At 44.1% G+C, this 25,641-nt stretch overlaps 1 protein-coding gene across 1 annotated transcript in view; it reads right to left on the bottom strand.

Moving 5' to 3' along the window:
* LOC127650711 (disks large-associated protein 3-like) overlaps positions 1–25,641 on the bottom strand; it is a 294,628-nt gene that overhangs the window by 21,907 nt on the left and 247,080 nt on the right. The window contains 4 exon segments of the mRNA XM_052136307.1: positions 355–544; positions 10,174–10,276; positions 13,287–13,410; positions 13,413–13,503. Coding sequence (XP_051992267.1) covers positions 355–544; positions 10,174–10,276; positions 13,287–13,410; positions 13,413–13,503 — 508 coding nt within the window.

Below are 25,641 nucleotides of genomic sequence, written 5' to 3' on the forward strand. Positions count from 1 at the left end.
GAACTTGTAGTTGCAAGTGTAATGCTCTACCAGTTGGCCTACAGAGTGCCATTACCAACATTATGTTGACTACAATATAAGGGTCAGATGCAGAGTGGGAATTTGTGCATTTTAGTGTTCACAACATAATATTTGTTTACAGTCTTCATATACTGAGCGAGAACAGATATAGAGGAAGCAGTTTTGATCTAAATCCCTCAGCTGAAGTTATTTTTCCCCAGCTATCCCTATGAGGCTGATCCAGAAACTCATTAAGTCACTAATCTAATCCCTGTGACAGCATAGAGACTAGTAGGTAAACCCACACACCATACTCTCACACACACACATAAACACATGCTGATGACTCATCACCTGCTTCGCCCTTCATGCTCCCCTGTGGGCCAGACATGGAGAACACAGACAGACAGTCATCATCCTGGGAGCAACCGGCTTGGATGGCCCGCACGTAGCTGTGACTGCGGGTACGGAAGCATCCGGGTAGATCTAGTGCCTCGACAGCCTGTGATTCCATCTCTCCAAACAGATTCAGAGTGTCTCCCAGCTAGTACACAAACACACACATCTGGCTTTTTAAATCATGGTCCACATAGGCAGAAATAAGCCAGACTGTTTATGTCATAGTTAAAAAAGTTTTAATAAAAACAAAATATATATATAAAATAAAACATAACGTTATGTTATGGCATTATACACTTACCTAAAGGATTATTAGGAACACCTGTTCAAGTTCTCATTAATGCAATTATCTAATCAACCAATCACATGGCAGTTGCTTTAATGCATTTAGGGGTGTGGTCCTGGTCAAGAAAATCTCCTGAACTCCAAACTGAATGTCAGAATGGGAAAGAAAGGTGATTTAAGCAATTTTGAGCGTGGCATGGTTGTTGGTGAGTATTTCACAATCTGCTCAGTTACTGGGATTTTCACGCACAACCATTTCTAGGGTTAACAAAGAATGGTGTGAAAAGGGAAAAACATCCAGTATGCGGCAGTCCTGTGGGCGAAAATGCCTTGTTGATGCTAGAGGTCAGAGGAGAATGGGCCGACTGATTCAAGCTGATAGAAGAGCAACTTTGCCTGAAATAACCACTCGTTACAACCGAGGTATGCAGCAAAGCATTTGTGAAGCCACAACACGCACAACCTTGAGGCGGATGGGCTACAACAGCAGAAGACCCCACCGGGTACCACTCATCTCCACTACAAATAGGAAAAAGAGGCTACAATTTGCAAGAGCTCACCAAAATTGGACAGTTGAAGACTGGAAAAATGTTGCCTGGTCTGATGAGTCTCGATTTCTGTTGAGACATTCAGATGGTAGAGTCAGAATTTGGTGTAAACAGAATGAGAACATGGATCCATCATGCCTTGTTACCACTGTGCAGGCTGGTGGTGGTGGTGTAATGGTGTGGGGGATGTTTCCTTGGCACACTTTAGGCCCCTTAGTGCCAACTGGGCATCGTTTAAATGCCACGGCCTACCTGAGCATTGTTTCTGACCATGTCCATCCCTTTATGGCCACCATGTACCCATCCTCTGATGGCTACTTCCAGCAGGATAATGCACCATGTCACAAAGCTCGAATCATTTCAAATTGGTTTCTTGAACATGAAAATGAGTTCACTGTACTAAAATGGCCCCCACAGTCACCAGATCTCAACCCAATAGAGCATCTTTGGGATGTGGTGGAACAGGAGCTTCGTGCCCTGGATGTGCATCCCACAAATCTCCATCAACTGCAAGATGCTATCCTATCAATATGGGCCAACATTTCTAAAGAATGCTTTCAGCACCTTCTTGAATCAATGCCACGTAGAATTAAGGCAAACACAGTATTAGGATGGTGTTCCTTATAATCCTTTAGGTGAGTGTATATGTGTTACTGATTTTTGCCCACAAGGAATCTGCACCAGCAGAACTCACATTTATGCATTTGATAGACACTTTTATCCAAAGCGACTTACATGTATGCATTTTATCAGTATGTGTGTTCCCTGGGAATTTAACCCATATTTTGTATTGCTTGTGCCATGCTCTACCAGATGAGCAACAGGAACAACAAGAACTTCAATATTGGAACAAAACAGGAATCTGTGGATCCACAGATTTTCCTACAAATCAGCACAGATATATTATATTATATTATTCCACAGATATATAATAGCAATAACAAATATTGTTATTGCTATTATGCTATTACTATTGTAATCCATAATATAAACATTTACTATGTGGTCGGGGCCTGGCCGATAATCGGATCTGATATTCATACTTTTTCGAATTGTCGGAATCGTTATTTTGTCTGATCTGATTGCTGATCAATTTAAAAATGCGCTCCATTGGCTCTGATGCCACCGCCAGTGCCCGCCTCTCTCTGAAAGGTTACTGCTTGTAGTCTGGCTCAATATCCTGCCCACAGTATTATCAGATTGGTTATATGTCACTAGTAAATGGCCAATCAACACTGTTCTCCGTACTTGTGGGGGAGAGGTGGGAAAGCGGAAAGCGGCGAGAGAAAGATGCATCAGAGAGGACGAGTTGTTGCAATAAACATCACAATACTCTATATGCTAACAGTTACCAAACAACACCGAATTTGTTCCGTCCGGACCGTACGACATCATGACAGTAGTTGCCCCATGTCACCGTTTTTACACTTTAGGTTAGCAGCGCGACAAAACAACAGAGCTGTGTACACTGCAAGCGCTCCACTGATCTTTCAGCGCTATATCTTTGAATGTTTATTCTTGCACCACACACTTTATTAATGCCCTTTCACACTCCACACGCATAGTAGAGCTGCAGACACGGTTAATTTAAAGACAGCAGACCGTAATGGAGAAAAAAGTGAGCAGCAATATAAATGGGTGGCAGAGATAAGGATTGATTTAACAGAGTACTGGCCTGTATGAGTTAGTGTTTTTACATGTTAAAGTTAATGATGGCATTGATGGTGGTAGCTAACTAATCAACATTAGGAGGTTTAGCAAACGTAACATCAACTCTATTGTGAATAAAATCCTGTTGCCCCTTTTTGCACTTGACCAAACGGGCTACCAGCAAGCTACATGAAGAGTGACAACTCAAATAACGTTGATTCTCGTCTGTTATCACATGTTAATACATAACATTATGTTATGAGCTTTTCAGTTCATTATTTTTATATATTTAAAGTTTCACTTCAAAAGAAATCCTGCTAGGAGCTCCCTCAACTTTATTTTTGAAATTCAGCTTTGCAGTATTTCATAAAAAATGTTTTTTATGTTTTGTGTTGGAGTTTGAGTTGTTGTAAATTTTGACACTAAAACGTAAATTTTTACTGCAAATGTATATCAGCACCAAATATCGGTTCCCTCTCGAGAGGTCTCTCCTATTGCGTAAGTAGCTTACGCTATGGGAAAACTCAGTTTCTCGAGAAATATTTAAGTCTTTATGTAAAACGCATTGCAGCTGCAAGGCAGACAGCAATGAGCGAGGCAGCTCGGTCATTGGCTGTGCTGCGGCAACTTGCTCGAACCAATGGCGGGGCGACTCTGAACGCGCGACCAATGGGCGCGCGCTTCGCGCTCGCGCGCTCAGAGCCCGCCAAGATGGGTGTGGCTAGGGCTATATATTAGGTGCCCCGTCATGAGAGTTCTTTAGATTTAATCTCCTTCAGCGAAGACCTTCTCTTCGCTGGATCCTCCGGATTATTGGATTCTTTTTGCCCGCCGTCGACAAGCCTACAGCAGGACTGCTACGAGGACGCCGGCGCCTTCAGCCACCTTCAAAGCCTTCTGCTACGCCATCCGGCGCGCATCACCCTGATATCCTTTTGCTAAGCTACTTTGCAAGTGTTCACCTCTGCGACGCTTTTTGTATTTTAGTAAAAGAGCAATTTCGAGGCGTTGTTCCAAATGCCTTCCACCTGCGCCTCGTGCAGAGGCCTTCTTCCTGACGGGGACCGTCACATTATCTGCACTCGATGCCTGGGACCCGACCACGCAGAAGCTGCTCTCACTCGAGGCGGATGCCCCAAATGTGACTCCCTGGGCCTCGCCGCCTTCGCCCCGAACAAGCCTGCTACCACCGTGCTGCCGTCCCCTCTGTTCGAGCCACGCAAGAAAAAGCGCTGCTCTCCTCGGTAGACGGCGCGAGAGAAAGATGCTACGAGGGAACCCCGTCCCTCGAGGAGGCTGTGGCCAACCATCTGTGCCCACCCTCCACCGCTGGATGGAAAGCCAAAGCTTCTCATCCCTTGAAGCCCTGCCGATCTACCTCAGCTCTCGCTGGTCGCGCATACGCCGGCGCCGGCCAAGCTGCATCAGCGCTTCATTCCATGGCTGTTCTGCAAGTTTATCAGGCCAAACTTCTCCGCACCATGGACGAGTCTGGACCTGAACCTGAGGCTTTCAAGGACCTGCGCAGCGCCACTGATGTAGCCCTGCGAGCCACAAAGGCCACCGCCCAATCCATCGGCATTGGTCATGGCTAACCTGACTGTCCTTGAGGGCCATCTGTGGCTGACGCTAACGGAGATGAAGGATGCGGATAAGGCGCCATTCCTCGACGCACCTAAGGTAAGAGAGTTCGCGGAACGCTTCACTGAAGCTCGGAAGGATTCGCAGGCTATGCGTCACTTTCTGCCCAAGCGCTCCAGCTCGTCACAGAGCCGTCAGAAACCGCCTCAGCAGCAGCAGCGAGCCAGAGCGGCGCCTCCCGTCTCCCAGCCAAAAAACAGACCTGAAACAGACGCTCCACGCCGCTCGCATTCCGCTAACCGAAAGCAGCCGCCTGAGCGACGGGGACCTCGGCCCAAGATCGTGCTGAACCCGGAGCCTCGTAAGTCTTCCTAGCCATAGGAAGAAAAAGAGGGAGTGCGTGTCTCGCAAAAGCCGGACCACTCTCTCCAAAACGTGTAAAACATTACCCAGTCCCCTTACAGGCGACTGGAAATGTCTGTACAGCAGTCAATGGGCCAGTCACAGAACTCGCTCACCTGCAATCAAACGCCGTTTTAACGGCGACACACAAAAATCAGAAAAAGAGTCATTTTCTGCTTGTGTCACTAAGGGGTCACGTGTCCACACTAAAGTGTGCATTCCCACATATCAATACTGTCCAAACAGTGCCGAATACTTCCCCAGCTCCAGCTGGACGCCCCATAAATGTAGATCATGTGCCTATTGTCATGTATGCACCACTACACACAAGCACTGTTCCCACAGTTATAAACACTTCCCCAGTAAAAGCGGGAAATACTATAAAGGTAGCACGCGTGCCTGCTGTCATGCATGCACCCCTACACACAAACACTGTATGCATGGCCAGAAATCCCCCGCCGCGAGCGGGAGGCTTTATGAAAGTGGCGCGCGTGCCTACTACAGTATATGCACCCCCACCCATAAGCGCTGCCCATACAGTTTCAAACAGTTCTCTGGCTCATGCCGCGAGTGTCACAGATGCGACGCGCGAGCCAAGAAACCCCCCGCTAAGAGCGGGAAGCTTTATGAAAGTGGCGCGCGTGCCTATTACAATGTATGCACCCCCACCCGTAAACACTGTCGATACAGTTTCAAACATTTCTCCAGCTCATGCTGCGAGCATTACGGAGATAGCACGCGTGCCTGTAATCTCACACGCACCCCTGCACTCGGCACTCAACAAAGCTGCTCAGCGCGCGCCCCCGCTTCTGAGAGCTGTAAGCTCAGTGTTAGCACAAGGCGATTCGCCGGTGGGGCCCATACATCACTGCGACACGCCCCCAGCCAGCATTAAGCCCATATCTGTGCGAGCAAAAGCCTGGGAAAAAATCCCCGACATACCGAAATGGGTTTTGAACATAATAAAACACGGTTACTCGCTTCAATTCGCTCGCAGACCACCCGCTTTTCAGCGGTGGTCGAGACGAAAGTGAGGAAAGCTGTTTCGCATGTTCTACGCACCGAGGTGCTCAAACTGAGAGAAGGGCACTATAGAAACTGTTCCTCCCTCTATGAGCGAGGCGGGTTTTTACAACCGCTATTTTCTCGTCCCGAAAAAGGACGGTGGCCTCCGCCCCATCCTAGATCTCAGACATCTGAACAAAGCTTTAATGATTCGCTCGTTCAGAATGTTAACGACCAAACATATCCTCGCGCAAGTTCGCCCTGGGATTGGTTCCTATCAGTGGATTTGAAAGACGCTTTCTTTCACATCCCGATTACGCCTCATCACAGGCCTTTTCTGAGATTCGCTTTCGAGGGACAGTCATACCAGTACACAGTACTACCATTCGGCCTATCATTGGCCCCCCGTACATTCACGAAATGTATGGACATAGCACTTTCCCCCCTGAGACAGCGGGGAGTGCGAATACTGAATTACCTCAACGATTGGCTAATCATAGTACAATCAGAGAGTCAGTTAACAACGCACAGATCTTGGATTATCAGCCATCTAGAATGCCTGGGTCTGAGAATCAATTTTTCAAAGAGCGTGCTATCCCCCAGCCAAAATATCTCTTTTCTGGGAATAGTGATAGACTCAGTGCAGATGATGGCGCGCCTCTCATCAGAGCGCGCTCGCTATTCGGCGCCTTGCAACATCATTCAGAGCGGGCGCGCACGCCCCCGTCAAACGATTTCAAAGGATGCTCGGTCTCATGGCCTCGGCATCAGCTGTACTCCAGCCTGGATTGTTGCACATGCGTCCTCTCCAACGCTGGCTCAAGAGCCGTGTCCCCACTCACGCGTGGCGCTCGGGCCACTTTTTAATCAGAGCGAATCACGGCTGTATAAAAGCCCTGACGCCCTGGAAAGCCATCGACTGGTATCAAACTGCCGTGAGTCTGGGCGTGAACACACGGAGAAAAATTATCACGACAGATGCCTCCAAAATAGGATGGGGGGCCCTTTACGAGGGCAGGCCTGTCTCCGGCTTTTGGTCAAACCCGGAAAAGTGCCTACATATAAACTGTCTGGAAATGAAAGCGGTCACCTTGGCTCTCAGAGCCCTGCTTCCGTACCTGAAAAACGAACACGTCCTGGTCTGAACGGACAACATGACGGTAGTATCGTATATAAATCGCCAGGGTGGACTCAGGTCGAGCTCCCTGCACTCTATGGCCAGGAAGCTCATCTTATGGTCACAGCACAACCTGCACTCGCTGAGAGCAGCGCATGTGCCAGGCGTCCTGAACCAGGGAGCGGACATGCTGTCCAGAGACAAAGTTCTCCCAGGGGAATGGTCTCTCCACCCCCTGACGGCTCAGTGGTTATGGCAAACCTTTGGCGAGGCAGAGGTCGACCTCTTCGCCTCCAGGGAAAATGCGCACTGCCCACTTTTCTTCTCAAAAAGCACGGACGCGCTCGCCCAAGTCTGGCTGAACCGCCCCTTGTATGCTTTTCCCCCGATCGCGATGCTACCTCAGGTCATCAGTCGGATCAGGGAAGTGAAATGTGCAGTGCTCCTGGTAGCCCCACTCTGGAAGAACCAGATGTGGTTTCCAGAACTGATGCAGATGATGCAATCTGCCCCATGGCCGATTCCGTTGAGGCTGGACCTCCTCAGGCAGGCCAACGGGATGATTCTTCATCCCCGCCCCGATCTGTGGGCCCTTCATGCATGGCCCCTCATCGGGTTCCCGAGAACCTCCCCAGTGGAGTGTCGAGAACCATCACTGAGGCGCGAGCGCCCTCTACGAGGCGCTTATATGCCCAAAAGTGGAAAGAGTTCAGTGACTGATGTGATACCAAGAGCTTGAACCCCAAATCGTGCGAGATACCAAGTGTACTCGCCTTCTTGCAAGAGCTGCTGGAGGCGGCCCGCACACCCTCCACGCTCAAAGTCTATGTGGCTGCCATAGCGGCGTCACACAATCCTGACAAGGGACGCTCATTAGGGAAAAACGACTTAATCATTCGTTTCCTAAGAGGCGCTAGGAGGATGGACCCTCCTCGCCCCCCCTCGGTGCCGATCTGGGACCTGGCCACGGTCCTGGACGCACTCAAGAGTGCCCCGTTCGAACCGTGCACCTTAAACAGCTCTCGCTCAAAACTGCGCTCTTGCTGGCGCTCGCCTCAGTCAAGAGAGTGGGCGACGTGCACGCGCTGTCATCAAGCGCTGCTTGCCTGGAATTTGGACCTAACGACTGCAGAGTTGTCCTTAGGCCAAAGCACGGGTATATTCCTAAAGTGCTCTCCACACCCTTCAGAGTACAGGTTATATCTCTGGCAGCGCTATCGTCTCCAGCAGACGAAAGCGACGCTAATTTACTCTGCCCGGTCAGGGCGCTCAGAGTATATTTGGAACGTTCTGCCCCGTTCAGACAGACGGAACAATTATTCGTATGCTTTGGCGGCAGCACTAAAGGTCTCGCAGTTTCAAAGCAAAGAATATCGCGCTGGATAGTGGATGCTATAGCGCTGGCTTATGAAGCCAAGGGCCTTCAATGCCCCTTAGGTGTCAGAGCTCACTCTACGAGGAGCATGGCCTCCTCGTGGGTGTGGTCGAGTGGGATACCCATTGAAGATATTTGTGCGGCGGCAGGCTGGGCCTCGCTTTCGACATTTATCAGGTTTTATAACCTACAGGTCCCCTCATGGCATTCCAACATTCTATCAGCCTGACTGTAGTATGAACTGGAGTATGTATTTGCTGAGCATTATCTCCTCCCTTATAAGGTCCGTCTCTGACTGACTTAGAGGGTTTTTATGCATATCAGTAAGTAAAAAATCAGTACATAAGATATGTGCTTATGTTTTTACAATGAGCACCCCACCATGGGCCACCTTGGAGCAAAGGCGCTCTGTATTATCCCATTATATAGCTCGCCGTTGGCCGGCTCGTTGAATAATCACTTTGGCTTTAAGGCTCAGGCATCTGCCTCTGGCTTTATAGAGCGAAGTCAGCACGCACGGCGTTTTGCATGGTGTTCCCATAGCGTAAGCTACTTACGCAATAGGAGAGACCTCTCGAGAGGGAACGACTCGGTTACTAACGTAACCTCGGTTCCCTGAGAGGAGGGAACGAGTATTGCGTAAGCTGCCGTGCTTGTGCTTGGTCAGTTTGCTTCAGTCGATTGAACCTAAAGAACTCTCATGATGGGGCGCCTAATATATAGCCCTAGCCACGCCCATCTTGGCGGGCTCTGAGCGCACGAGCGCGAAGCACGCGCCCATTGGTCGTTCAGAGTCGCCCCGCCATTGGTTCGAGCAAGTTGCCGCAGCACAGCCAATGACCGAGCTGCCTTGCTCATTGCTGTCTGCTGTGCAGCTGCAATGCGTTTTACATAAAGACTTCAATATTTCTCGAGAAACGGAGTTTTCCCATAGCGTAAGCTACTTACGCAATACTCGTTCCCTCCTCTCAGGGAACCGAGGTTACGTTAGTAACCGAGTCGTTATCGGTCTCATTGATACATAATATTCGGTATCTGCCCTGAAAAAAAACATACATATCAGTAATCCCCTACTATTTGGAGACTGTAATGTACATTATTTTAGGCATCTTTACACAGCAGAGTTAAGCCTGCTCTGAGGCTACCCAAAATTCGGTGTAAAGATGCAAAACTAAATTAAGCCTGCTCTGACCCACCTCAGCAACAAAAATCAAAGGCAGTTCTGATGCTGCTTAAATTCGGTGTAAATGAAATGCAGCATCAGAGCAGCCTTTAACTTTGTTGTTGTCATGATTGAGCATTTATTCAATAATTTAGTTAAATAAAAGTATACATTTATATTTCATTAATTCCATTAATTTTATATTTTAAATGTTCATCTCATAACATTATTTATGATTTGTGACTGCTTTGTAAATGCATTTATTCCTGCTCTGAGCAACATTAAACAGTGTAAAATGTGACCAATTTATGATCCTTGAAGGGAAAATTATATGCAAAAATATCTTAGACTTTAAATAACTTGAAAATATGAAATGACAAACTGGTAACATGCAATTGTTACCTTATAAGGATCTGTTTCTACTTTATCTAACCTTTAAAAGGACTTTTGCTAACCTAAAACTAATTTAGTCAGGTTAATTCAGTCAATATTTTAAATAATTCAAAATAAATGCTACCACATGCAGCATTTTTTGTGATACCTAACTAAACTATTTCAAAGTGTATGCAGAAAATCAGCAATAATTCACAGTGTAAGCTAGAGTAATGATGACTTGTGTCAAGATTCAGGCAATGTGAAAGTGTTATACCTGAGAGCTGGTCAGAGAACGTGTGTAGCTGCGCGAGCGGCTTTGACCTTTTGGAGTTGTACGGCTGTTCGGGTAGGCGTCTGTACATTGTTTACAGGAGTACCTGAGGAGAAGAGTACTCTTATAAATCAACAGCTGGCATCAGAACTGCTTGATTTCTTTAAACAAACACACAGACTTTAACTATAGTAATGCCTGAAACATACTCAACATAAGTATGTGAGTGCAAACTCATCTAGTTACCTAAAATAGATTTTCATGTATTGTTGCATTCTGAAATGTGTCTGAGTGGAACTCATTCTCAGTTGCATTCTCAGGGCGCTATAGTGGGCATTCATTAAATGTTCTTCTATGGTCAGTGTTCTCTTTTAGGTCAACTGCTGCCATGATGGAGCAGCAATTAGAAATTTGAGAATCTTGCTGAGTAAGTAAGCTATAGCATGCTTTTTGCTAGAATACTAACACATCCAATTTGATGGCACAGACATTTGAAGGTAACTCTTTTGCTCAACTGAGTACTGGGGTATGCTACCACACCAGTAATGCAAGAATGCATGTTATTAGTGGCGGGCCATGCATTTAATGTCTAGGCCTTCAGTGTGATTCATGCCATTAAGAAAACACAGTTTCACAATGAATAAGACACCCTATGGTAAATGGTCAGCACTTATATAGCACTTTTTTAACCTTAGAGGTTACCAAAGCGCTTTACACTGTGTCCCAATCACCCATTCACACACACATTCACACACCAATGATGGCAGAGTTGCCATGCAAGGCACTAGCCTGCCATAGGGAGCAACTTGGGGTTCAGTGTCTTGCCCAAGGATACTTCCACATGGAGTCATGTGTGCCGGGAATCGAACCGCCAATTGACCCTGCGATTAGCAGCCGACCCGCTGTACCACCTGAGCCACAGCCTCACTTAAAGCGTGATTACATCACTCAAGGCCAGCTAGAAGGCCTCCACCGGGACATATCCTAAAGATCACACCCACTAAAAACAAATAAATCAATCTGATTGGCTGATGAATCTGACAATCTGGCTTTAGTTGCCTATTAATTTGCACTGTTGAGGGATTTTGAAGACCTGTGGGGGTGGAGCTCAAACTCACACGCTGCTTCGGGCATGCAATTTGTGAAACAGTTCTAACTGGATAAACTTTTAGTTTTTCACTGTTTGTAGATTAATTAAGAGTGGAAAGCGATGAAAAATACATAGGCGAAAAGGTGATTGAGAATGAAAGTAATAATATAAAAAAAAATATAGAAAAATAGAAAAATCTGTATTTATTTATTAGGCATGTTTGGCCAGCAGAGAAGCCTTTGCTGGCCCTGAGAATTTGCCACTGAATGTTATAGTAAATTAGTACAATGGGACTGTACGCTTGCAATGTACTGGCAACTCATCTGTTTTTGTATATATACAGTGAGGAAAATAAGTATTTGAACACCCTGCTATTTTGCAAGTTCTCCCACTTGGAAATCATGGAGGGGTCTGAAATTGTCATCGTAGGTGCATGTCCACTGTGAGAGACATAATCTAAAAAAAAAAAAAAACAGAAATCACAATATATGATTTTTTAACTATTTATTTGTATGATACAGCTGCAAATAAGTATTTGAACACCTTTCTATCATCTAGAATTCTGACCCTCAAAGACCTGTTAGTCTGCCTTTAAAATGTCCACCTCCAATCCATTTATTATCCTAAATTAGATGCACCTGTTTAGCTGCATAAAGACACCTGTCCACCCCATACAATCAGTAAGAATCCAACTACTAACATGGCCAAGACCAAAGAGCTGTCCAAAGACACTAGAGACAAAATTGCACACCTCCACAAGGCTGGAAAGGGCTACGGGAAATTGCCAAGCAGCTTGGTGAAAAAAGGTCCACTGTTGGAGCAATCATTAGAAAATGGAAGAAGCTAAACATGACTGTCAATCTCCCTCGGACTGGGGCTCCATGCAAGATCTCACCTCGTGGGGTCTCAATGATCCTAAGAAAGGTGAGAAATCAGCCCAGAACTACACGGGAGGAGCTGGTCAATGACCTGAAAAGAGCTGGGACCACCGTTTCCAAAGTTACTGTTGGTAATACACGAAGACGTCATGGTTTGAAATCATGCATGGCACGGAAGGGTCCCCTGCTTAAACCAGCACATGTCAAGGCCCGTCTTAAGTTTGCCAGTGACCATTTGGATGATCCAGAGGAGTCATGGGAGAAAGTCATGTGGTCAGATTAGACCAAAATAGAACTTTTTGGTCATAATTCCACTAACCGTGTTTGGAGGAAGAAGAATGATGAGTACCATCCCAAGAACACCATCCCTACTGTGAAGCATGGGGGTGGTAGCATCATGCTTTGGGGGTGTTTTTCTGCACATGGGACAGGGCGACTGCACTGTATTAAGGAGAGGATGACCGGGCCCATGTATTGCGAGATTTTGGGGAACAACCTCCTTCCCTCAGTTAGAGCATTGAAGATGGGTCGAGGCTGGGTCTTCCAACATGACAATGACCCGAAGCACACAGCCAGGATAACCAAGGAGTGGCTCTGTAAGAAGCATATCAAGGTTCTGGCGTGGCCTAGCCAGTCTCCAGACCTAAACCCAATAGAGGATCTTTGGAGGGAGCTCAAACTCCGTGTTTCTCAGCGACAGCCCAGAAACCTGACTGATCTAGAGAAGATCTGTGTGGAGGAGTGGGCCAAAATCCCTCCTGCAGTGTGTGCAAACCTGGTGAAAAACTACAGGAAACGTTTGACCTCTGTAATTGCTACTGTACCAAATATTAACATTGATTTTCTCAGGTGTTCAAATACTTATTTGCTGCTGTATCATACAAATAAATATTTAAAAAATCATACATTGTGATTTCTGGATTTTTTTTTTTAGATTATGTCTCTCACAGTGGACATGCACCTACGATGACAATTTCAGACCCCTCCATGATTTCTAAGTGGGAGAACTTGCAAAATAGCAGGGTGTTCAAATACTTATTTTCCTCACTGTATATATATGTAGAGTATGTTTCTGGCCTACATCTTGAAACATTGACAAAAAACGGTCACCAAAACCTAAAATAAAAACAAAGCATATGACAACTGACTTGGATGTGGAGGAGCGCTGGTCCATGCTAAGGGAGCGACGGAAGGCTTCTCTCTGGGCGATGAGGGCTGATTTGGGTGAGACTTTGGGGCTGGTGTCCGAGTCGGCACTGTCATCATCCCCATGGCCTTGATGTAACTGCCACTGCGCATACGTCTGCAGGGAATCTCTCCACCACTGTCAGATGGACCACTACCACACCAGTCATCTGAAGGCACCTGCAAGAGATACACATGCCTGCACTGTCAGCCTGGACTTTTAGGATGACCAGACATCTCTGTTTTGCCCAACTGGACATGGCCTCTGAAATGTCCCATTTTCAAAACATCACCACAAAGTGAAAAAACACCAATTGTATCAATAAATATGCAGCATCAGATCCCACAAGATACCATCTCAATCGTGTTGTGTTTGTTTTGAACAACAGATGGGGCTGCACCTATAGCAACTTCAAGTCTTATCTTTATCTGTCTTCTCTATCATTGCTTGCTAGTTTTGGAATTGAAAACTGGACCAGAGAGAACGTCCATCAGGAACGATGGCAAGGGCACAATCATCGCTTTATAGTAAAACATACAATATAGGACCAAAGTTCAGCCATGAAACTCAATGTGGCGTGAGCTGGTTCTTTGAGCTTGTAATCTGTTAGCCAAAAGATTCACACATGTGACATGTAAAGCCAATTGGGTGGCATGGTGTAAGCTGGTCGGTCCTTTGATATGTAATCGGGTAGCCAATCAACTTGTGTCTGTCTCTTTGTGTAACATTTAAATTACTCCGTTTTGCAGACAAGTCGGTTTCACAGCAGCACGTTATGAGGGTTATTTCTCTGAAACCCACCTCCAGCCCAGCTCCACCTCCCTAGATCTGCTACATGGGGATTGTTTGTTACGTATATTCTGCAGAAGCATGTTCATACATGCTTGATGCAGCATCATTTGTCTAATTGTGCAGCAGCAGCAGCATGTCCTCATGCTTAATTCAGTATGGCTTTGTATTTTGTAGCAGTAGCAAGTCTCTGTATTTGTCCTGCAGTGGCAGCAGCAGCATAGCAGATCTAGTCCGCCAAGACCATATCCTATCAATAGGTCATACCCACAGTAGCACGCTAAATCTTTCAGAGTGTTGTCATGATTTAAATGTTATAAAAAACAATCTCCATTGTTATTACTTAGGCTACCAATTTTGGTTTCTCTTTACTCTGTTGAATTTGATCCATTTAATATACATATATATTTTGATTATCCATTTCATTGTCAATTTCATTTAGCTGTACTAACACAGCAAGTTAGTGTAGTAACTGTCAGTGCTCACACAACACTTTGGATTTGCACTGACATTATCATCAGTTGACTAGCATAAGCTTGAGGAGAATGAGGGTGTCTAACATGATCACACAGATGTTGACGTTGCTCCCAAAAGTTCCAGTACCCTGACATCAACCCTATTCTGTGGAGTTATGGACAATCGACATCTCAATTTTTGCATCACTTCATACTTGTATACTTATTCCTGTGGTGCAAATGGTGGTATTTTGAGTCAGTAGCCTCAAGGACCCAGGTACTCGTTCTGTTTTAAAAACTAGGAGGTAATCTCGTTCGCATAATCACCGATGAGCGTGACTCAGGTGTAGCATTTTCCCTCTAAGATTACATTTCCACTGACGGTTAGGTATAGGGATGTGTTTTTGGTTTGGGGATAGAGTTAATAAAAATACACTCCTCTTCACTGTATTACATCATATACAACTAAAAACAATACACTTACAACTTGATTTTGCAATAACTGGTGATTGACCAGATATTTGTATGTAATACACTGAGTAGGGAGTGTATGCAAGTTAATTGGTTGATTTTTGAAATATTTTCAATTACATATATTGACAGTTTTTATTATGGATATCTGAGCATCTTATGGTCTCTTCACTCCAATGAAACTGAGGAGGATATTTCTGCTTATTTATGAACAGATCACTAAAATTGGAAGAAATACATCGATACTGCATCAGAAATATAGCTTTTGTAGAGCTGTAACTCGTTGGCTGCAGAGCAGGGGCCAGGTGACTAGGGAGAATGCAGGGTTGAACTGAGGGCAGCAGAGTAAAATTAAATTTGATTGGCTGACAGGATGAAAGGCACCAGCTGCACATTTATAGTTGTCATTACACTCAAGAGCTGCCCCTCGGCTGGGGTATGGACTGAGCAAAGATGTGAGGAGATAGCAGGTTATGGAGAGGAGGGACAAGATTACTTATTTTCATGAATTCTGCTCTCCAGAGCCATGTCCTTTTCTGATACCATCACTGTGTATTATTGCTGTTTTTTTTTTCTGTATATGCTTTTTCTCACATATTTTGTACACATACAAAGATGCTGTGTCTTACAAGCTATTGTGGGCTATGCAGCCACTATACGGTGGCTAGACATTTAATAACAGAACCAATAACTCTATCAGTCCACACTAAGGCACAGCTCCAGTATTGTCAATTCTTGACAGCAGATGTTCATGTTCCCTTTTAACTTGCAGTGTTACTCGCTGTTTTATCAGGTCTTTTCTGTTTGCTTATCATTCAGCTCTTTCAGGGAAGAGATAACAATATTGAATTTCTAAATTAAACGTCTGAAGTTCATTAGTGTACCTGAGATCATAGGTAAAGAGTTATGATGGGGACTGTGTTACACAATGGCAAAGACTCATGGTTTAATATTCCTATGTGAACTATAGAGACTGTGAAAATATGATTGTGGCTACATTTTTACTCAGCTTTTTAAATGAGTACATAATTAAGACTTCCATTCCTTAATATAAATCTCATTAGAATTACTACAGAGCCTTACCCAAACCCTGTCCCTAAAATAATACTTTTGTCCCCTTTCGTCAGTTTAGGACAATTGCCTAGTCCCCCCAATGATTTCAAGCTGTTCTATCCTTGTGGGAACATTTAGTCCTCACAGTGTAGGCAAAACCTAGCCGACACAAATAAGATAAGTCATGCCTTATCTATCAATTGACCACTCAGTGGGGTATTTAAAGGTCATCTCTTTTAAAGGATGATGCAGCTTGATCTCTCTATCCAGCTCTGTTGCTCTTGGCCCTGCATATCTTATCCTCTTTCTAATACACACATATGGACTTAAGCCCACATACACAAATTCTCAAACATAATTTGGAATCAGGAGATAAACTGGCTTCTCATGGAGACGCTGAACATCAAACTGTTTAATCCTTAGTGTCTGCGTGTACCCTTTCCTTTAATTTTCCTCAGAATTCCATTACGTTAAGAGGCTCTCTTTTTTTAATACAGCTGGGGAAAAAAATGCAGAAGGGTCATTCTGCAAATTAGGTGCCTTTTCTGTAAAAAAATAAAATAATTTTTTTTTTTTTTAACAATGAATAGCTCATGCCAACGTTTAATATAAAAGTATTTTAATGTATTAACATATAGAAAAATTTCAACACATCAACAAAAATCTTTGATGTTGTTGACATTTTCATCATCACAACCCCTGTGTTTCCAACTTATTACTATAAAAGCAAATATGCACATTTTCATGTAAACTAAATATCTAAAAAAAAAAAAAAGTTAGAGGTTTGTCATTATTTTTATTTCTATTGTTAAATACTAATCCTTAAAAATAAACATCAACATATTTTTAATAAGTGAACTCCTCAAAGACAAGTTATAGTCTCCTTTTTTTATTACTTTGTCTTCTGTTTTATGTTTTGTACAGGGAAGAGATGATAATTGAAAGGTGGTTAGAAACACCAGCTTATAATTCAATTTCTGAGAAGCGCCATGTGGTTTCAGAACCTTGTACAAGGCTTGGTTCAAGGTCAAATTACTCAATCAACCATCAACACTGTTACCATTCTGAATTACAGAATTAACAAAAAATTATTAATTTATGAATGTGAACCTTCCGCCTTCACGTGTCCAACTGCACCACACTCCGGCAGTTGGCAGGTTGTGACGAGTCTTAGAGTTCATCTCTACAGAACCTCCTCCTCAGTTGCCTACCCGCCCCAGGCCAGGTAAGTGCTTCGAGCTTCTCCTCAGCACAACCACCTGGGGACGAAGCAATGATCCCCTATGTGACGTCGCCTGCTCCCCCCGCTGCGTGACCTCACCTCCAGGTACGTCACACGTGATCGTCCCCTTAGTGCTACTCACCCGGAGCTTGGACGCGTGACCTAGAGTTGCTGGCTGTATTTCTTGCCCTTTGCAAGATTTCTGCCATTGAACCGCGGCAAGCACATGTTGATTCGCTCAGACAACACAGCGACAGTAGCGTATAGAAATTGCCAGGGTGGCATTTGCTCTCGTCGCATGGCGCAACTCGCCCGCCATCTCCTCCTTTGGAGTCAGCAGCGGCTGAGGTCACTGCACGCCACTCCTATCCCGGGCAACCTAAACACCACAGCAGACCTGTCACGTCAGGTAATGCTCAGCGGAGAGTGGAGACTCCACCCTCAGGTGGTCCAGCTGATTTGGGCTTAGTTCGGCAGAGCACAGGTAGATCTGTTTGCCTTCCGAGATTCCACCCACTGCCCACTCTGGTACTCTCTCAAGGAAGCCCCCCTCGGCACAGACGTGCTGGCACACTGCTGTTCCCAGGGGCTAGGCAAATACACATTTCCCCCAGTGAGCCTACTTGCACAAGTCCTGTGCAAGGTCAGGGAGGCCGAGGAACTCGTGGCCCCCTACTGGCCTACTCAGACTTGGTTCTCGGATCTCACGCTCCTCGCGACAGCACATCCCTGGCAAATCCCCATGAGGAAGAAACTTCTTTCTCAGGGACACGGCACAACGTTGAGTTGTGAGTGACAGAAGGGGAACATCTCGGTTACTGTCGTAACCTCCATTCCCTGATGAGGAAACGAGACCTTGTTTCCCTCTTGCCACAACATTGTACTAGCCGCTGAAATGGCCGGGACCTTACTCTCGGCTCCTGAAGAGACACTCGCTTCCCTCATTTTATACCCGTATGTCCGGGTGAGGGGCATGCAAATTCTGTTTTCTCAAAGATAAGAGGTAACTGAGGCTCTCAAGAGAGACCACTAGTGTCACTGCATCTACACAACATCTCGTTCCCTCCATCAGGGAACAGAGGTTACGACAGTAACCAAGATGTTTGTCTTTAACCAAATAATTGCCCTTCTGACCATTTTAAAGGGGTCATGATATGTTTTTTTTTATTGTATTATTATGTTCCCTTAGGTGCAATTATAGTATTAATATATTTTTTTTAAGAAAAACTTTTAAAATCCAGTGATTTATGACCTTTTCCCACCCTGTTTCTCATCCTCTGATTCAAACAGTCTGTTTTGGGGGCGTTTTCCATTTAAGACTTCAGTGTTAACGCCCACTGTTATGATTGGCTAACGTCAGTGCCTATGTATCAATTATTGACGCCCCCAGCCAGAACAATATGCAAGTAAACTAAGTAAAAACACTGTGATTATTCATAATGAATGAAATTGCGCTTTAAAAAGTAGTTTAAAGTTTAAAATAGATTACTTACAGTTTGCGTCGTCGTTGTTCCCAGAATAGTCGGCACGGACTTATCTTTGAGCAACAGTTTTCTGGCAAAGCCAGCATCATATTGAGATTTGTTCTCAAAACAGTCATCCTTAAAATGTACAGAACAAACGCTTAAGTTAACACTGCCGTGACTGGAACGTCCGCAAAAAATAAACTGCATCCATTTTTCCCTGACGTCTGGATCTTTCGGCAGCTTATTCAGAGGTTTTGTTTGACCACAGCCAGGAACAGCACATCTGTGTGGCATCGTAATTTTCCTGTGCACAAGTAGTCTCTGTCAGAGCTCGCTGTCCATCGACTGAACACTTGTGAGGCGCACGGCGATACTGAAATGAGCGTAGTTGTCTTGCGCTTAAATCGTAGTTATCTTGTGCTGGAGGCGGTCATATGCAAACGCTGTTACGTCACTTCTAACCGACACGTCACTTCTAACCATGAATCCAGAACGAGATGTATTTTGAGCTTGATTAAATAAATGATTCGTTTAGAATGGGGAGGACGTCTTAAAATATTAAACTTGCAGGACGTTTTAATGATACAAAGACCTCTTATATACCAAAAGATCAAGGCAAATTTGGTTTCTCATGTCATGACCCCTTTAAGATCACTGATGCCTACATATGCACTCTCATCCCTCGCAACCCATCTTTTTCCCCAGTGTTCTTTATCATTATATTGACACTTTTCACATCCTCCTGCTCTAGGGTGACCAGATATCTGCTTGTGGAAAACGGGACAGCCCACTCTCCAGCAAAAATGAAATTGACTTATCCTTACCTAGGCGCAAATCATTGTCAAGTAGAGGGTGCATCCACAATTATTCTCAGTGTGCACTTGACTTTCAAGAGTTTATCTTAAAATGCAGACCAGTCCAGTCCAATCCAAAATTAAGATGTATGAAAAGCATTGCCTTCATGACTGTTACACTGAGTCGAGATTTATCCAGTGTCCATGCTGCATTCATTAATGACAACACACACTCCACAGATGCAGATGTCACAGGCAGGCAAAAACTAAACTCAACGACCTTGGCTATGACTAAGTTGATGTTGTTGCTGTCCAGACACAGCATTTTTGTTAATGTTCTACTTAGTGATGCGACGAGTGACAATGTTTTTCGCACAAGCCCACTCATCAAAGAGCGTGGTTTCTTCAATCAATCTGAGAGCGGGGATTCTGGTGTAGAAGTGTTCGAGGCTGCTCTGAATGTCTTTCCACTCTGGGATGTCTCTCAGTAGGGCCCCCTCAAGTTTTTCTGTGTTCTCCAACGAGCAGGTCCAATTTGGAGGTAATCAACCTATGTTAAATAAATAAAATGTTCTCACTGCACAAAAGAAATCATCCGTTTGCATGACACCAGCTTCAACCAGGGCATCCAACTGTATTTTAATGTCAGAGGGTATGAATGATTCATCCAGCCTGGCCTGCCACAATTTCATCTGTGTGCTCTTTCAAACTGACTCTTCAATCAGTTCACAAACTGGAAGTCTATTGATAGGGGATTGTGATTGGATAGTTTAATTCAATCACACTTCAAATAACACTGTGTGATTTTATTGGTTTTATAATCTGTATCCTTGGCTACCTTTGATTAGAATACTCAAGTGACTGAGAAAGCTGCATAGGCGATAGAGACATTTTAGGATAGGGGAAATATGGGACAAAATACAATTATTTCAGAATAAGTCAGGACACTAGAAAAAGTGCTTAAATACGTCTGGCCACCCTATCCAGCTCCCCTGCTAAATTTGGCACAGATCAACTGAATTGTAACAGAGGATTCATCTGCTGCATCCACATTTTCAGATAGGATAAAAAAAACTGCGATGAGCCCCCTACCAAGCTGGAACCCACTGCTGGGTTTCTTCCTCCCTAGGAACTCATTGTAGCTGAGTCAACTGCTCTGCCTTCAGCTATCACTGTTAGACCACATGTAGTTTCCTTAGGCCTAGTTGATTTTTATTATGAAACAATGAATTAGAACGGGTGGGGAGTATACTTATTAGCTATCCACCTATCAGTACTAGGGAAGCTACTTTGAAACTCTAGTTTCCAAAGCTGCAGTATAAGATACTCATTTAAAGATGTAGTTACTTAAGGTTAGCTTGTACTTCAACACGTTATTCACATTTTAGTAGTAGCTATTTTTGTCCTAACAATGCACGTCATTGGGGTCCAGAAATTTCAAACTACAAAAAGGACATGGAAGCAGCACAAAGTGTCAAGTGCAAGTAAATGGAAACAAGCTACCTCCTTTTATCTCATGAATGCACCAAGGAGACTCCAGATGTCAAAATGTATAGTGAAAATGTTGTTACATTTTTGTTTGTTTCTCCCCTAAAACCAATTGTATTGCTTCTGAAGACATAAATTAAACCACTTGAGTTGTATGGATTAGCTTTAAGCTGCCTTTATGTCATTTTTGGAGCTTGAAAGTGTTGGATCCCATTGACTTACATTGTTTGGCTAGAAACAGCATCTATCCTTAAAAGAAATTTAGTTTTTTGACTATCCTAAAACAATTTTGTGTTCTGCAGAAGAAAGAATGTCATATGTGTTTAAGAAGCATGAGGTTGACAGTACAATCTCAATTTGGTTGGCATTCTCTAACTTGAACACTTCTACACTAAATACTAAAATACTGTAAATACTCCATTTACACTAAAAGCAACATCTAACAAAAGAAATGGACAAAAACACCCACATTTATATAACGTGTCAAAAACGTGATGAACAGCAGCTATTAAATATCTACTTTACTACAAAAAAAGAAGATGCAGAGACTTAAGTGTAAGGACTCAAATTAATTGGTGAATGGTTTATTTGAACTGGTTCATTGATAGTACATGAACCCTCTAAATGAACATTATAAATAATACAAATTATTTGGACTACCAAAGGCTACATAGGACCCCTTCTGGACCCCTTTCAGTTTGTTTACCGAGCAAACAGCTCTGTGGATGATGCTGTCAAAAGGGGCCTGCATTATATCCTGCAACACCTGGACAGACCTGGGACTTATGCAAGGATCCTATTTGTAGACTTCAGTTCAGCCTTCAATACCATAATGCCTGATCTTTTCTCAACCAAACTGACCCAGCTCTCTGTGCTCACTCCAATCTGTCAATGGATCACCAGCTTTCTGACAGATAGGCAGCAGCTAGTGAGACTGGGGAAACTCACATCTGGGACCTTCACTATTAACACTGGTGCTCCTCAGGGATGCGTTCTCTCTCCAATGCTCTTCTCCATGTACACAAATGACTGCATTGCAAAGGACTCCAATGTCAAGATCCTGAAGTTTTCAGACGACACCAGGGTCATCAGCCTCATCCGCAACAGTGGCGAGTCTGCATACAGACAGGAGGTTGATGAGCTGGCTGTCTGGTGCAATCACAACAACCTTGAGATGAACATGCTTAAAACAGTAGAGATGATTGTGGACTTCAGGAGAACCCCACCCCCAATCATTCAGGTTCCTGGGCTCTTCCATCTCTCAGCCACCAAATCAGACAGAAGTAAACTGCAGCGGACAGTCAGGACTGCTGAGAGGATTATTGGTGCCCCCCTGCCCACCCTCTAAAACCTGTACATTCTATCTGCATGTACAGGAAACATGCAGATAGAATAATTCTGGACCCCACACACCCTGCCCACTCCTCTATGAATTGTTGCCCTCTGGCCAACACTACAGAGCAGTGAGCACCAGGACATCCAGGCACAAGAACAGTTTTACCATCAGGCCATTTTCCACAACAATTAAACTGCATCAGGACTCCCCCATAGTGCAATAATGTAAAAATCTCATGGACATATGTAAATTAATATATTTAATAAAATAAATTTACATGCCCCTAACTTGCACATACATTATCACTTGCACATGTATACTCAGCAAAAAAGTCAGCAAAAAATGTCCTCTCATTTTCAACTGCTTTTATTTTCAGCAAACTTAATATGTGTAAATATTTATGAACACAAAAAGATTCAACAACTACTATATAAACGGAACACGTTTCACAGATATGTGACTAACAGAAATGGAATAATGTCTCCCAGAAAAAAGAGGGGGTCAAAGTCAAAAGTAACAGTCAGTATCTGGTGTGGCCACCAGATGCATTAAGTACTGCAGTGCATCTCCTCCTCATGGACTGCACCAGATTTGCCCGTTCTTGCTAGTTCTAGTTCCCAGACATTTCTGGGGGAATGGCCCTAGCCCTCACCCTCTGATCCAACAGGTCCCAGACATGCTCAATGGGATTGAGATCTGGGCTCTTCGCTGGCAAATGCAGAACACTGTCATTCCTGTCTTACAGGAAATCATGCACAGAAGGAGCAGTACGACTGATGGCATTGTCAAGCCCAGCATTGAGATTGCCTGCAATGACAACAAGCTCAGTCCGATGATGCTGTGACACACAGCCCCAGACCACGACGGACACTCCACCTCCAAATTTATCCCGTTCCAGAGTACAGGGCTCGGTGTAACGCTCATTTTTCAATGATAAACGCAGGTCCAAACATCACCCTTGGTGATACAAAACCGCGACTCATCAGTGAAGAGTACTTTTTGCCAGTGCTGTCTGGTCCAGCGAAGGTGGGTTTGTGCCCATTGGCGACATTGTTGCGGTGATGTCTCGTAAGGACCTGCCTTACAACAGGCCTACAAGCCCTCAGTCAAGCCTCTCTCTGCCTATTGCGGACAATCTGAGCACTGAGAGAGGGATTGTGCATTCCTGGTGTAACTCGGACAGTTGGCGTTGCCATCCTGTAGCTGTCCCGCAGGTGTGATATTCGGATGTACCAATCCTATGCAGGTGTTGTTACACGTGGTCTGCTAATGCAAGGACCATCAGCTTTCCTTCTTGTGTCCCTGTAGCGCTGTCTTAGGTGTCTCACATTACAGACATCTGCAGTCCTCATGCCTCCATACAGCATGCCTAAGGCACGTTCACACACTTTTGGTCTTTTCAGAGTCAGTAGAAAGGTCTCTTTAGTGTCCTAAGTTTTTATAACTGTGACCTTAATTGCCTACCGACTGTAAGCTGTCAGGTGAATGTTCATTAATTGTTTATAGTTCATTGAACAAGCATGGAAAACACTTTACAATAAAGATCTGTAAAGTTATTTGGATTTTTACAAAATTGTCTTTAAAATACAATGTCCTGAAAAAGGGACGTTTCTTTTTTTATATACACCGTTCTGTTATATGTCCTATTATTTGTATGCATATTTATACTCTTACCTTGTTTTATATTCTGTCTAAATGTAATGTTCTGTGTGTACTTGTTTCTCCTATCACCAAAAATAATTCCTTGAGTATGAGAAAACAATCGGCAATACAGCTAATTCTGATTCTGATATGAGAGAGAGAAGGGATATTTTTGAAGAGCGCACATGATTACTGCCTCTGCTCACTAGTCAAGCTGCATGTGCAATATAATGCACCAAAAAAAAACAAAAAAAAAACAATGTTGCATATTGCCACACTGCACAACTTGTAAAAAGTAGCTTGTTACTGGACTTGTACATATATAGTAACTAGTGACGACCAGATATTTGTGTGCACTACACTGGGTGTTATGATGTGGGGAGTCAGGTGAAGGCAGACGGGAGGTTTGGATACAAACTCAGTTTATTTTACAAGCAAGGGAAGGACACAAAACACAGGAACAAATGAAAAGGTCCACGATGGGAAAAAGTAACTAAAACATGAGATAACATACAAGGGCGAACAGGGAGCGGACATCCACGAAGGGCGGGGTAACCTCGAACGAACAAACAACAGGAAAACATGAACAGCAGGGTTATCCTCGAACGAACCAGCAAACTGCAGGGAACATGAACTAAGAACACACTAGAGCTTTACAAACGTAAGCACGAACATGAAACGTCAACGAATGACAAAGGAATTAAGACATGTCTGTCTTAAATAGACAGACATGGTGATAACAAAATAACAAACAGGTGCGGACAATAACACAGAGACGGCGGTGATGAGTTAAACAGAAAACACGGTACAGACAACAAGGGATCATGACACGGAACGTGATAAGTGAAAACAGAAAACACGGGTCGGACAACAAGGGATCGTAACACTGGGTAGGGAGTGTATGCAAGTTAATTGTTTGTCTTGCTATGACAAAGTAGCAAAACAGTAAATAAAAATGTGACATATCAAGTGTGTGTGTCCGTGTGTCATGCCAAAGCTGATGTTCTGTGTAATTGGAGTGCTTTTATTACAGAAAGTTAAATTAATAACCTCCCTGAGAGGCCTCCCTGGATGTTCCCTTCGACATGGGCAACAAACACAGAGCATGTAGGAGACTGCATAGTTGGTAATGTCCATTTGAAAGCATGGACATTTCTCTCTGCCACTCAGAAGCCGGGGAGACAGAGCAACTATGAGATCAGGAGCACCTGATGCTTATTATGCTTCTTCACAGCTGCTATTCAGTCCCAATTAATCTGAAACTGGTCTTCATTATTGCATGCAGCTGGTTTTTGTGGTCCAGCTATGATGCAACACAGGGATGCCACAAAAATTGTAATGGCCAGGCCAAATATATTGGACTTGCTAGTCCCCCCCACATAGGCGTTCCTTCACTTCCCATGACACTATGAGAACATGGCATTTTACACCCCATAGACACTTTTTTCTCTCTCAATGTATGTACATTGGAGATGAATTAAACTTATCAACTCTTATTTTTGATAGTTTTGCTATTAGCTTTAAAGTTTAAATCAGAGACGCTTTTAAAATATCTCTGTGTGTCTTAATACTTTTATTCTCATGAGTCACAAGACAAGAAAC

Source organism: Xyrauchen texanus, chromosome 10 (assembly GCF_025860055.1).
Source record: "Xyrauchen texanus isolate HMW12.3.18 chromosome 10, RBS_HiC_50CHRs, whole genome shotgun sequence".
Classification (NCBI taxonomy): Eukaryota; Metazoa; Chordata; class Actinopteri; order Cypriniformes; family Catostomidae; genus Xyrauchen; species Xyrauchen texanus.